General features: G+C 38.5%; 1 protein-coding gene across 6 annotated transcripts; it reads right to left on the reverse strand.

The window, feature by feature from the left end:
• Nucleotides 1-1,269: 1,269 nt before the first annotated feature.
• Nucleotides 1,270-13,405, reverse strand: LOC104436896 (disease resistance protein RUN1). Of its 6 annotated transcripts, none has more exons than XM_039308726.1 (10): nucleotides 13,255-13,405; nucleotides 12,998-13,116; nucleotides 12,349-12,867; nucleotides 11,148-12,240; nucleotides 6,017-8,906; nucleotides 5,748-5,914; nucleotides 2,510-2,649; nucleotides 2,130-2,325; nucleotides 1,628-1,880; nucleotides 1,270-1,524 (listed from the first exon to the last, which is right to left on the reverse strand). In XM_039308726.1, the coding sequence occupies exons 2-5, from the start codon at nucleotides 13,021-13,023 to the stop codon at nucleotides 8,526-8,528; spliced, it is 2,019 nt and encodes a 672-aa protein (XP_039164660.1). In that variant the 5' UTR covers nucleotides 13,024-13,116; nucleotides 13,255-13,405; the 3' UTR covers nucleotides 1,270-1,524; nucleotides 1,628-1,880; nucleotides 2,130-2,325; nucleotides 2,510-2,649; nucleotides 5,748-5,914; nucleotides 6,017-8,525. The 6 variants fall into 6 exon arrangements, with proteins under 6 accessions (XP_039164660.1, XP_039164659.1, XP_039164662.1 ...); XM_039308725.1 differs by having other exon boundaries at nucleotides 2,403-2,649; XM_039308728.1 differs by having other exon boundaries at nucleotides 2,403-2,649; nucleotides 13,194-13,310.
• Nucleotides 13,406-14,271: the final 866 nt, after the last annotated feature.

A 14,271-nucleotide genomic window follows, 5' to 3' on the forward strand; every position in this document is an offset into this window, starting at 1 on the left:
AGGGAAGAACACTTGGCAATTTGCCATGCAAGAGGGGCTCCATCCGGCTAGGCTTGGGGCCAGCTTGGTCGACGGCCCAATGGGCTTCATGGGCCTGGCTTTGGGCCGAAGTGGTGGGGGTCTTGGGCTGGGTTTTTGGGCTAGCTTGGCCTAAAAATTTCGGCCCATTAACCTTTTAATAATCTATTAACATTTTCCACTTAAATAAATACCTAAGTTGCAAAAAAAATAATAATAAGGCCATAAAACTTGTAGTCACAAATCCATAAATTCCAATTTATAATACACATGGCCAATGATAGAATTTTCTTTCCTATCACATAATTATCCATTAAAAGCTTGGCCATAAACCTTATTGCAAATTATGGATTAAATGGCTATAAAATAACTTGATGGTACTTCCATCACCTATTCATAGACTTTAATGTAACTAGAGGTCATCATGAATTTTGGAATGCCACACTGTCGCCATCGTCGCCGCGCCGACCAACCTACCCGCCTGCCAGTGCCTATGGTGGATGCACGGTGCGAACGGTGGCTTCTATCTTCCAGCCTCGGAAACCAGTAGGGCGACTGGCTAGCAGCAAGAGAGAGAGAGAGTACTAAAATTCGACACGTCGAGCGATCTTTCTATTAGATGATAGCATTGATTTTATCAATTGAGGCATGTGAACGACAAAAATGCTCTACAACAGCAGTAATAGAAACCCGAGAAGAGAGCTCTTCTCCCTGAGTGATTCAACTACGTAGGTTTTCTAAACACATTAAGAAAGCTCCAACAGTGGGACATACTTTTATGTGCCGGAAATGGTGAGTGCTAATACTAGCAGAAAAAACTTGCTTAACTACTTTAGCAATATAGCACGGCTCCTCCCACCCTTCCAAAGGGCGTTGAAATTTCAGGCTCCATGGGACAAGAAATGGTTTCACAATACCAATCACACAGCTAAAAATTTTATGAGCAGAAGTTGACTAAGCCAAGTGCACACATATATATCGATCAGAAATGTTTACGGAACGAAACTACAAAGACAACATTTTCAATTCCATGACAAGCCTTCGGCTTTCAAGGCACCTAAACCTCGTTTCCACTATTTTAGAATTTGTATCCAAGTCCAGCAACCATGTCCTAATCAGGGATTACAGGCAGAGAGGCTGCTCAGGGTTAAATGTGGCGTCTTGAAAATCATTCATAAAGATGACATTGATAAGAAAAACATAAACCAATGTTCCCCATAATCAGATCTAAATACTAAGGCATCACAGCTTTGGAAGTCTCTTTAAAAATAATCCTCAGGTAATACTTTCAAACAACAATAATATTCTGCAGAAAATAGAGTGAGTCACAAATGACAAAGTTCTGTAATTACACATTTAATGATTCTCTGTCTAAGATCTTCTGTTGCCTTCTCAACAAGTGCACCTCCGAGCATGTTTTTCTCATTCTCAAATTCATCTTTAAAAGTACTCCAAAGAGCAGTCCATTGGATAGCCTCCAGTGTGACCAATTGTTTCAGAAGCAACCTGCGTTAAAATAACAAAGGCATGGACAACCAAATTCTATGGCACGTTATTGAGATGTTGCAAGACGTACAACCAATTACCCAGAACAATTCAAAAATGGTACCTGAATTGGGTAATATATGAGAGATTTTGATCCTTAAAGTGGCATTAAGAAGGCTTGACTACATAGGATCATGTGGTGATAGAACCAAGTACCAGTAAATTTTCCTCAAAACCTACAACCGTGCCTCAAAACACTCAGTGAAGAGTCAACAACAATAGAGCTTCACCAGTATCAACTGCTCTGGGTTTCCCTTCACCGTGTGGCCGTATAGCATCAACATATCTTGAGGTAATTGTTGTTATGTGAGTAATACCTACATTATTAACAACATGAACACTAGGTAAACTGAGATGTATGCTTAGATCCATTAAGCACATCTTGATCGTCAGAGTTTGCTATATAGCTAGAAAGGAAGAAGAGTAAGTGCCAACTAAATAAAGCCATACAAGTTCATGGTTTGAACCCCAACTTGAATACCAGGTAGTGCTTGATCAGTGAAAACAATTTAGTTAAAAGATAGTGGACACAACATTAGAAAAAGCAAAACACCAATTTACCGTACCATGAATTCTCAATATATCCAATTCAACTCCAGAAGTGACAATATATCAGCTGGCACTCCTTCCACAATATTTTCACCTTCTTTAGGCTTTTTCTTCTCCTTGGAAGGATCTACATCAAACACTCAAAATCCTGGCTGATCTTCCTGGAAAGGACCTGTGCATGGACATAATCCTGGTGATCTAAGCACAAAGAACCTACAAAATCCATCGATCAGAAAACCAATCTTAGCAATAGTGCATAAACAGCTTAAAGTAATACAAAAAACCTGTACTTGTTCAAGGATAAAGGCAACTTTCTCCGTCTCTGCCATTGCTTCAAAAGTTTCTACCAGCAATTTAAACCCATCATAGAAATGTTGGACAAGGAAAAATCAATTACAAGATCAGTGACGACAGTAGTCAGCTTCTAGTTACTGCAATTTCCGGCATAAAGTCAATAGCTTCCGCTATAAGACCCTGTTCTTCCTTTACTTTTGCAAGCTTCTTAATCAACCATGCTCTCTCAATTTCGACATATATCTGCATAACGAAACTAGCTATAGAAACCACCGAGAAGGAAAAAAAAAAAGAAAAGAAAAAAGATTGCTCATAAACATAATCTGCAATAGGGTTTCATTTCACATATTAACCATCACAGGGCAATAGAGTAAAGTGTCTCAATAAGCTCTATTATTGTCTCAAAATCAGGTGTATGGTCAATATATAGCATAGTCTGCTACACCATTGCTGTCACAGCCTGTTGATGAGAAAATAGCGACACGTTTGTCACCATCTAATCAAGTCAATGACTTGATTCTATCTAGAGCACAATTATTAGAGTTGAACTGATCTGATTAACAGCACGGAAAATATTTCATTCTAGCATGAAGATATAGTCAAAAAAGAAACCAAAAGGGATAATAGGAAGGTGCATGAATACAGGTATCTGTATCAAGAGAATCCCAGCCAATTGAAAACTTGCAGACGGCACAAGCACCATTATCCCCATAAAGGACATATCATGAAACATGTCCTGTACTAGACCTGAAAAAGATGTATGTGATTCATACGAAGGTAGAAGAACAAGAATCAGTAAAAATCTGGGGCAATCTTGCAGAATCAAGAAACACAAGGTGAGAAACAGAAGAGGATTCCACAATCCTAGATTCTAGTGGATTCCATCATACTAGATTCTAGAGGATTCCACCATAGTAAAGCACAAGCCCCAAGACTAAGATCTTGAATCTTGATGGATTGCCTAGAGCCAATTTCCATATAGATATGCTGAGAACATTCATTTTTCAGATAGTCATACGTAGATGTCACATCCCAGCTACACAAAACAACAGTTGAAGATCTAATCAGTTCGCGTATGCGAGGTAGTCCCTACAGTATAAATACATATAAATTTAACCCTCAAGTTAAAGGTTGTTAAGATCAATCCCACATGATTGAAATCGGAACATACTTTGGATTAATGATCATAAGACTCTACAGAAAATTAAGTTCTAAAGAAATAGATTGTTAATCATTTTTTCTGTACTAATACCTACATGTTATCTTTTAAAAAGGGAAACGAAGCTTAAATGTAGAAATCAAAAGCACAAGAACCACCACAACAGAAGGACACCACCGAGGAAGCTCCCGTAACTCTCGAGAAAGCTATCTAGAGAAGCATTGGGGCAAAAGTACAGAAGAGAGAAAAACGAATGCAAAACTAGACGATGGCAATGAAAAGAAGAAGACAGGAGGATGAAAGAAATAGACAAGGTGAAGAGCTATATGCTATGATGTGAAAAACGAACTCTGTCCCCAGCCAGAAGAGATTCTGCCATACAAAGGGTAGGGCATTGTGCTCCACTGCTGTTTGTGGAGGCACAGCAAACCTCCTATTTACCCCACCCTCTCAAGAATGTAGAGACCACTTCCAACTCCAGCAATAAAAGGTTAATCCAGTTGAAAGCTTATGGACTCTCCCAAGTCTGTATGGAAAGTATCTTCAGCCTTGTCATAACCAGCCATTAAATCTTCCATGCAATCTAATTCAGGATGAGGGCAACACCTCATTCTCATTTTAAGTCCCCTTGTATTTCCATCCCCAAAGTTAGCCTAACTTAGCGGGTTTGGCCTTTAGATATTGTTTTAGACGTACAATGGGTCATGCACAATGAGAACTGGGCTTCATTTGACTTACGATGAGATTGAGTCCCAATTAAATAGGCAAAGTAGGATATTTGGGACCAGGAGTGAGAATCCCATTCTCCATCTCCAATGATCCTGTTCCTGATCAAAAGTGGGAATGATTTTGATGTGACCAACTTCCATCTTTTAAATTGCATCCTAGACAGATAGCATCCTAAAACCAACTTTTAAGGTAAAGATCTCGCATGGGTATAATTAATAGCCATCAATCATCATGCTCTAACTAATCCAGATGAACTTATCAGCATTCAGCATACCATAACAATGAAATACCATCAATGAAGAGCGAAAATTCCACTAGCTTTTCACCAAAAAGCAGAGATGAGAAGGCAAATACTCGGACATAGGTTAACCTCGATGACCACATTCACCTCTAATAATGTGTGTAAGACAAATCTTTCATTACAAGAAAGTTTGGGAGCAACTAAATACAGGTAAAACAATTTAAATGTATGAATATCCAAGTATCAATGTCATCAAATTATCGTGACTCCTTTATATCACTTGAAGAGGAAGGTAGAGACAAAAGTTCAAGCCCCAAGAACCAGGTAGGTAACCAAACACAATAATCTTGGCTCGCGTTTTTTTTAATATTCCTTTCTCCAACAAATGTAACACATGCTGTGTTCATGCAAGGAGAAACTCAGCAGCAAACCCTCATTGCAATTACAACCCGTACTCATAGTTCATTTTTAATTGATTGCATATTAGTTTGTCAGTGGGTAGATGAACATCCACCCCTGAATTAGTATTAAAAATTGGCCCTCCGGCACCCAATCTCAATTTCTTTTCTCCTCGGTTTCCTTGTTATGCAATAAGTATAATAAGTAAGGCAACGAGGAAATACCTATCCATCTCTATAAAAGATAATGCAAACCCCAAAAACAAATCTACTAAGCAGAATAAAAAACAAAGAAGAGCCCCAACTCTTGACTTCACTAAACCCTGAAAAGGCGAAAAAACAAAATAAATTACTTGACCAAGACAAAGCGCCTTCTTCTCTTTGTCATCATAGACCAAGGATATTATCTAATTTTTCAACCCTTCACTCCCACACGTTTAACTTCAATTCCAAAAGGAGGGTGGGCCCATCTTGTAAAAGTACAAGTTCAAGGTATCTTCCTAGATAGTACCCCAAACAACAATGTCCAGCTTATATACAGAACTTTGTGCACTACTTTCCTACTTAGCTCATCCACATGCCACAACTACTGACTTCTACCTATTGAGTTCGCTGTCTCCTCCAAAGCTAAGCAAATGGGTGGTGAAGACTCGCGATATCCCGCCGTAAAGGATATCTCCCGTGCTAATCTCTTTGCTTTATTACATATCTCTTTGTATACACATACAGAGTCGCCACCATTTGACTTCCATAGGAATATCAACCCCAACCTTCCTTCCATCATCATTCAAGAAAAAAGAGAAAGAAGAAGTACCCAGATAGGCAAATCAAGCATGGAAATTGGAAGGGCGAGCTTGGGGAATTAGCACAAAAGTCCGCGAGTGCCATAGCTTCGGAGCCTCTCTTCTTCTTTCTATAACTGGTCTTATCCATCGGATCTATCGCAGTACACCAAACGAACAGAAACATCGCCGAGAAAACCTGAAAATCAGGGGAAATATGTGGAAAATCCCATCAATTCCCTGTGACCAAAGAAAAGCAATCAATGTCATCATGGCACAAAGTAAACGCTAAGGGAGTTACCATAAAAGAGAATATTGTCGTCAGGGTGATCTCAGCAGCCTCGCTCCCAAGCAACAGTCCCCGGAAGACGTAGAAGGCCATTGCGAGGAAACTGAACACTGCCATCCCAACTATCTGCAATTGCAAATTTACAACATGAGATCGATCGACTCTAAACTTCAAATACGATTCATCGATCATCTGCATCACGCCCTACACATCCACTCGTGCCCGATTTAGAGCATTCAGAACATCAACAATGCAGGAATTTGACTAATACGTGCTAGCCTCAGCTCAAAACAGCAAACCTAAGCTCGTGACCTTGGTCAACTCACCAAATCTCGACAATACAATGGCAGCCAGCGGCTTCCAGCTCCAACCGCCTACTCAATTGTTGCCGAAACTCACCAAATCTCGACAGAATCGATGAGCTCGTGCGGTTCGACCGGGGTTCTAAAATGTAGTTGAAGCTGAGAGAGCGCAGGAAAGCTCGAGAGACACATGCGTGCGTTTACCTGGAACGGATGGAGAGGGCATCGCCAGCCGTGGCGTCGCCTCGTCACCGTTGCCATTGTCATCTCCGCCACGCCGACCGACCTGCTCGCCTGCCTACGGTGGATGGGCGGTGCCAATGGTGGCTTCGATCTTCGGGCATGGGAAACCAGCAGGGCGACTGACTAATAGAGAGAGAGAGAGAGAGAGATTCCATGAACGTCGAGCCGTCCTTCTCTTCTGGCCCCCCTAGCTCGACGTTTGCTAACGGCGGAATCGTAAGCCCCACGGACAGTCCTCGAGCTCTGTCAAGCCAAGTTCTCTCATCTGCGCACGCCTAAAATTCGACACGTCGAGCGATCCTTCGAGAGATGGGCATTTAAAAATTTCGAAATATCGCAAGTGTTTCAAGTCTAACAAATTCGTCAAGGCTTTCAATTTTCCGCAATTTATAATCCTAAGATCCGGTAGTCCAATGGGAAGCTCTGGGACATATTCAAGCCGATGGCAACTATAAAGAATGAGTTCCTTGAGACGGGTTAGCTGGGAAAGACGGGGCATAGACTGCCCCTGGCAGGTGATGCTTAGATCTGTTAAGCCGGAAGGCTGATCTGGTAATTCCCGAAGCTTTTCACACCCGTACAGACAGAGTTCCTTTAGCGAAATTAGTTGGCATATATTACTAGGTAGTTGCTCCAGATTTTTGCAATCCATAGCTCTCAACTTTTGAAGTTCTGCCAACATCCCAATGGCATCAGGCAATTCCGTTATGTGAGTTCTATTAATATACAACTTCCTCAGATTTTGCAGATTTCCAATGCTTTCGGGTAATTTCATAATTGATGACTTTCTTAAGTCCAGCTTGATCAATGATGCCAAATTTCCAATCGAGTCGGGAATCTCTGTTAATGAGCAGCAGCCTTCTAACTCCAACCTTCGCAAAGATGCCAGATTGCCTATGGAGTTGGGTAATTTCATAATTGATGACTTTCTTAAGTCCAGCTTGATCAATGATGCCAAATTTCCAATCGAGTCGGGAATCTCGGTCAATGAATAGCAGCCTTCTAACTCCAACCATTGCAAAGATGCTAGATTGCCTATGGAGTTGGGTATGTGGGCTAACTTTTCACACCGATTGGCATAAACAGCCTTGAGCTCTTTCATGGCACCAATGGATTCAGGTAATTCTTTAATTGCTAAACCATATATAGGTAATTGAGTTAACGAAACCAAGGAGCCCATGGATTTAGGAAGTTGAGAAATTTTACAATGACAAAGAGATAGACACTCCAACTTCATCAAACAATCGCTCGAAATAGGAATATCTTGTATATCAGTTTCCGCTATGTTAAGGTCCCTCAATTCTATCATTCTACCTATACCTTTTGGTAGCTCCTTGAGTTCTCTACAACGATAGACATCCAATGAAACAAGAGTCTTGATGTCCCCAATAGAAGGATGAAGCTCTTCCAACTTATGACAATTTTTAAGAGTCAAAATCTCCAACCTTACGAAAGTGGACAAGTCTGGAGTTCTTTTCAAAGATTGACAAGACGTGAGGTTGAGAACTTTGAGCTCGCCGCATTCTGGAAGAAAGAAAGGATATGTCAGTGTAATTGGACTGTCACGACTTGTGATTTTTTGCTACTCCTTATGTTTTCGACTTTTTAGAACTCCTCAAAAATTACCCGTCCTCCTCTACTCCTTCGCGATTGTCTTATTTAATTTTAAATGCCTGTTTTAGTAATGTTTGGCCGCATCCATAGATAAATGTTTTTTAAGCACATCATTTGCAAAACAATATATAGAGTGTACAAGTGCTAACTGCATTTATTTTCAAATAAAATTTCAAAGGAGATATTTTCTGATTTCTTTTTTTTTTTTTTTTTTTTTGGTCGACAAGAAACTTTTATTATCAAAAACTAGATGATAAATTTGAATGGAAGAGAGATGCATTCATTGGGCACACTGTTTTCCTTCAATAGCACGAAATTAAAGAGAAACACCTAGTTTAATTATGAAAATCAATTTTCAAATGTCATATGTACAAGGAAAAAATCATTATGTTGAAAAATACTTCAATGCCTTCTTTATGTCTTACCTTGAGTGGAACCCATCCTCCCCAGGCCTCCGAAATTGCACTGTTTGACAAATCAAGTACAACTAATTTTTTCGGATGGAAGTTGACTGCAATGAAATCCAAGGGACAGCCTTGCCACTGAAGCCATCTTAATTTAGGAAGTAAGCTTTGGAAATCTCCGGTAAAATTTGCATAATTCACTTGAAGGAATCTCAAGTTGGTCAATTCTTTAAATTGTTCAGCTGCATATCTTTTTCGATAACCCCATCCGCCGAGAGGAGCGTATCTTTTTCGATAACCCCATTTGCCGAGAGGAAGGGCCTCAATCTTTCTAGTACCCTGCAATTTGGAAACATTGTGGATTATAAGTTTTGAATGATGAGATGAGACCAACCACTATAAAATTAAATGCACCGAATTTCAATTTGCTATTGTACTACTATGGCGTACACTTCACCCTTTCAATTTTGTGAAATGAAAGATTGCGGTTGCATATTATTTATCTAATCTATGTAAAGATGTGAAACTCAAGTGGTTGTTCCTGAACTTTTTCCTCATCCAACTACACACTTCGCAATTTGCACCTTTTGAATTTCCAAAATTTGCGTCCCTTTGCAACTACGATGGAAGGACTCTCTTCATGCATACACTAATTCAAATATATCTATCATAATTCATGCCATTTGTATGTGAAATAACCTGCATTCACTAATTCAAATATATCTATCAAAATTCATGCCCTTTGTATGTGAAATAAGGCTACCTTTACTCATATCATGTATGTGTGAACCAATACGACTCTAACCATCCTAATACATCAATCAAACTTGCCATCAATATAAGTATCAAAATTAAAGAATCCCAATAGTAGAATTTCCTCACTTTTTCGGTTTACTTTGTTTGCAATTCTCCATATCAAAATGAAACAAGAATGTCATTGCAAAAGGTACACGTGTTTTATGTTCCTCTCTTATCGTGTGTTTCTTCGGTGAGGGTTTTTCATAATATGTGAAGGAAAATTGAAAATATCAGACATTCTATATAGTAGTCATCTAAATTTTGCTCATTTTTACCATAGATTAATGAGATCATCTGTATAAACAGATTGGACAGGATTGACAAAATTGTACTCTTAAGGAACTAAGGGTCTTCTGCATTTTTCTTTTGTTGTAACCTATTATTTTAGAAACCCAAATTTGATTTTTTGTTTTAGGTGACCAATTGCAAATCATGAGGGTCAATAGTACGGATTTGTTTGGTGCAAAAATCTGCTTCCTGAAATGCATTGGTAACATTTTTTTATAAAGTCCTCTTATTTCGTTATGTTTTGCATCCGCATGTTTGTTTAGTATTTCATAATTAACGATACTCATGACATTTGTGCATGCTTTTACAAATCATCCATATGTTATAATTGCTTTAAGTGGATTACCTTTTAACTTTCATGCTAATAATGAAAGTTTATCATTACACAAAATTCAAAACCATTTTAACTTTGGTTATAATACCAAAATCCCGAACCCATAGACTTGTTCCACACATACCCCACACTAATTTTATGTCACAAAAAATTTCAAACTAGTAAGCCCATGCCATATTTATCCCAAACTAGTTTTCGTTTTACAAAAATAAGATGATGATATAAATGTTAACTAAATCTTTGCTCAATAAGATGCTCACTTTGAGTTGAACAATGAACAAATAATTATTATAACATGATAGCAAAATTTAACAAATGAATATTATATGGGGATTAATAAAAAAATCATCAATCGTCACAAAGATAAAAGGTATTAGCAGATTCATCAAAAGAAGCTATCCACTATTATGAAAAGTCTATACAACACAAATAACGTATGTTTAAAAGGTTATATTGCATGGCTGCTCATATATCATAACTAAATACAGACGCCACATCAACAAATTGGCGGTGTCAACCAATGATTGACCACAAATGACTCGATTGCACAAAAAAGTGAAAGAGGACTGTATTGAGCAAAAACAAAAATAGATGGGGACTAAATTGCACAACCAATAAAACCTAAGGGATACACTTAATCCAACTTAAACAAATACAGGAACCAAGATAGCTAAATCGTCACAAATGAATGGTCTCATTTATGATACCAGAACTCATAAGAAGTCAATACTTAGTAAAAGAAAAAAGAAACAAAAGACCTCCCAAGAGACGAAAAGACTAATCCAAACATAAAACACATGCATCAAATAAATATCGGGGAAAGCATGACCGAAACAATCTATAAATGTCAGGTTTTCTCTAAGAGTACCCTGTCAAACATTCTGCTTTTGTAGTCTTGTTTTTGCATTGAAGTTGCCAAAAGGAGAGTATCCTCATCACGATACTACCATGTAAAGATATATATCAATAGTCCATAACCAAGAAATTGCTTCTCAATTATGATCTTGAATCGGGCAAATACTGCAATTAATCAAAAGAGCTCCTTTGCTAGTAGATGCAACAAGTTTTGGGGACTCAGAGTGACAGTTATTTTTATTATAAACAAGAAAGGGAAGATGCACCCACATTCACCAACTAAGACAAGTAAATAAAACTCTTACCTCATTGTTATCAAGCACATCTAGGGCTTCCTCATAGATCCACAATCTACTACGCTCTTGAGGCTCATTTGGATTTTCTAGACGAACAATTTCCCTTCCAAGATCTCTCAATTGATCATGCATCAATAGCTTTCCATCTTCGTCAATTTTAATTAGGGACATAAGACTTAATACTTCAATCCCCATCCCAGGGAAAAAATCACAAGCATCCCACATATAAGTTGGATTTTGTTTACGTGATCCAATGAAAAGGCACGCTATATCCAAAAATATTTGTTGTTCCCCATAATTTAATGCTTCATAACTTATTTTCAACTTCTCTTGCACTTTCTCATGGGGCACTTTCTTTAATTTTTTTAATGTACCTTTCCATACGTCTTCTCTCTTTCTCCATAAGAACGAACCTATAACTTCAAGAGCTAATGGGAGCCCCCCAGTAGTAGATACGACATCACGAGAGATAACCTCATAATCACTCGGAGGAGAATCCTTTTGAAAGGCATGTCTACTAAATAAAATCAATGATTGATCTAAAGATAACTCGTTGAGTTGGTACATGTAGCTCACCCTACCTTCATCGAGAATGCTTTTGTTTCTAGTTGTGATGATGACTATACTTCCCACTTCAAACCAACTTCCATCCTTGACCAAAGCATTCACGTGAGTACTATCATCCATATCATCCAAAAGAACTAGGACTTTCTTCCTCATAAATCGAGATTTGATGACACTAACTCCTTCGTCAACATTAGACACATCACATGGACTTCTTGTTATGTCATAAATGAGTTGCTTTTGTATGCATTCAATACCCTTATGCTGGGATGTTTCTCGGATATTTGCCAAGAAGCTACGATAGTCAAAATGACTAGATAGTCTGTTGTATAACACCTTTGCAAGAGTAGTCTTACCGATGCCGCCCATTCCATAAATTACAATAATCTTTGTATCATTGAATTCAGCATCTATGTTGCTCATAAGTTGCACATGATCCTCGATTCCCACTAACTGTTTGGGAACATTTAGCTGAAAAAACCTTTTTAACTCGCCTATAACTTTTTTCACAATAATTTTAACCAATGTTCCTTCATGCCTGTCAAATAACAATGAATATCGATTTAGGATAGCAATATGTCTATTCGTTTTCAAGAAAGATCTATTTATGAAAAATTAAACAACATTTTGTTAGAGAATAAGGTACCCATTATCAATTTTCTCCGATTCCCATCCTTTCAAGGAGCTGACTTCTTTGAGTGCTTCTTCCCATTCCTTCACAACCATTTCCTCCATATTCTTTTTATGTGCATTGATAGCTTTTCTCAATCTCCCTGTAGGATGTCGCACTTGTGAGGGTTCCACTTTATAAAATATGGGCAACACTATTTGCTCTTTACTCCTCTTGCACTTTAACATCTGAACCAACTCACGAAGGCACCATTTGCTGGAAACGTAGTTCTTGGAAATAACTGGGATAGAGATCGTGGACTGTGTAATGCTGCAGAGAAGCTCCGAACCAATCTCCTCACCAACACGGAGCTCATTGTCGTCTCTAAACACGTGAATTCCTGCATCGATAAGACTAGTATAGAGATAGTCCGTGAAACTTTTGCGTGTGTCTATCCCTCTAAAGCTCAAGAACACTTCGTAGGCATTCCCTTTCGGCCGTTTGTCTCCCCCTTCATGATCTCCTCCATGCGGAGCATTCGATGAGGAAGACGCCCTGGAATTCGGATCTTCTAAGTGGGTTCTTCTCTTTTACAATTCAATTGGCAATTTAAGTTGAGAGGAAATGACGTGAAAAGAAACGAAAGGAATTGGAGAGAAAGGAAGAGAACGGAAAGACCATTTACCTTTTTCTTGATTGGATGGACATCATGGAGTGATTAACCAACGAGATTCTTATTCTGTTTTAAAATAAGAGATTGATCAAGCAGAGCCTTAAAAGAAAGCCAGCCTTCACGGTCCAGATCTGCGAATCGCACAAATGTCTTTCATGACTCAGTTAATTCAAACGAAAATAAAAGAACTCTCACACCCCTTGCTTACTCAGAAGAAAATGGAGCAATCAAAGTAGGAAACAGAAAAGAGAAAGGAGTCGGTTGACTACCTGAGGAGTGCTCAAACAACACAACCCTGGTATCTCCACCGATTTTCAGTCTTTGAAGTAGGATTACCGACACGCGAAATTCTTTAATATGCGTGCTCGAACAATCGACTTCTTGCCATCCAACGGTCCAAAGCTCTCCATGCTAATCGAACCGCTGTGAGCCATGCCACGGAAAGAATAATCATTGCACGCGTAATTTCCGCGGCATCATGACTTTTTTCTTTCTTTTTTTGGGTCGAAGTAGCATCATTGACTTGGAGACACGCAATACTCAGGGGCATCGTGACATGACTTGCTTTTTATATTAATAAGAAAAAGTGGAAAAGAGAACTGACGAGCAACACTCACATGCTCCTGCTGTGGACTGGTCTCCACCGATTCACACCATGTTACTGGGAAGGTGCTTCGAACCTGTCTACGCGCTTTCGATGAAATTTGAGAGATCCAGCACTGGCTTGACTTGACTTGCTTTCATTCTCTTATATACTGCTAATTTATATGAGTCAGACACGAGCGTATAAATCGGGGGATTATACAGGATTTTGTTATTAAAAGTCTGCAGGAGGCTTTTCCTTTTTTATTCATCTAGAAAAGTAACTTTAAAATAAATCTTTTTCAAAATAATTTCGTTAAACTAGATTTCTCCATTCTACTTTTTACTTGAAAATTATCAAATCATTATCCTCCATCCAAGCCACTTTTATCTCTCCGTCTAAATTAATAGTTTTTAACATATTACATAAATTTTATTCTTTTGATTTCGCGTTAATAAATTCTAAGCTAACAACTCTCCGTATTTGAATGGTAATTTAGTAATACTTTTTTCCCCTTTCATGATCATCTTTTGTCAGGCTTTTTATTTCATGTTGCCAGTCTCTGCCAACATGTTCTTCACCAAAATACAATTTTTTGCAGCACAATAAAGGAGGATTCACTATTAGCTTATTTAGCATTAGAAGATGTGATTTGAAAAACTGAAGGTATTAAATGGAGAGGAATTGCATTAAACACGACAAC

The sequence above is a fragment of the Eucalyptus grandis genome, chromosome 3 (genome assembly GCF_016545825.1).
Source record: "Eucalyptus grandis isolate ANBG69807.140 chromosome 3, ASM1654582v1, whole genome shotgun sequence".
In the NCBI taxonomy this organism is placed as follows: domain Eukaryota; kingdom Viridiplantae; phylum Streptophyta; class Magnoliopsida; order Myrtales; family Myrtaceae; genus Eucalyptus; species Eucalyptus grandis.

Bases quoted from the DNA above. Each gene is read 5' to 3' on its own strand.
- LOC104436896 (XM_039308730.1), bottom strand. From the start codon at position 13,023: ATGATGTCCATCCAATCAAGAAAAAG. The intron at 12,868-12,997 runs GTAAATGGTCTT...TCCGAATTCCAG, and splicing joins TCCATCCAATCAAGAAAAAG to GGCGTCTTCCTCATCGAATG. The intron at 8,907-11,147 runs GTAAGAGTTTTA...TCCAAATTGCAG, and splicing joins ATGTGCTTGATAACAATGAG to GGTACTAGAAAGATTGAGGC.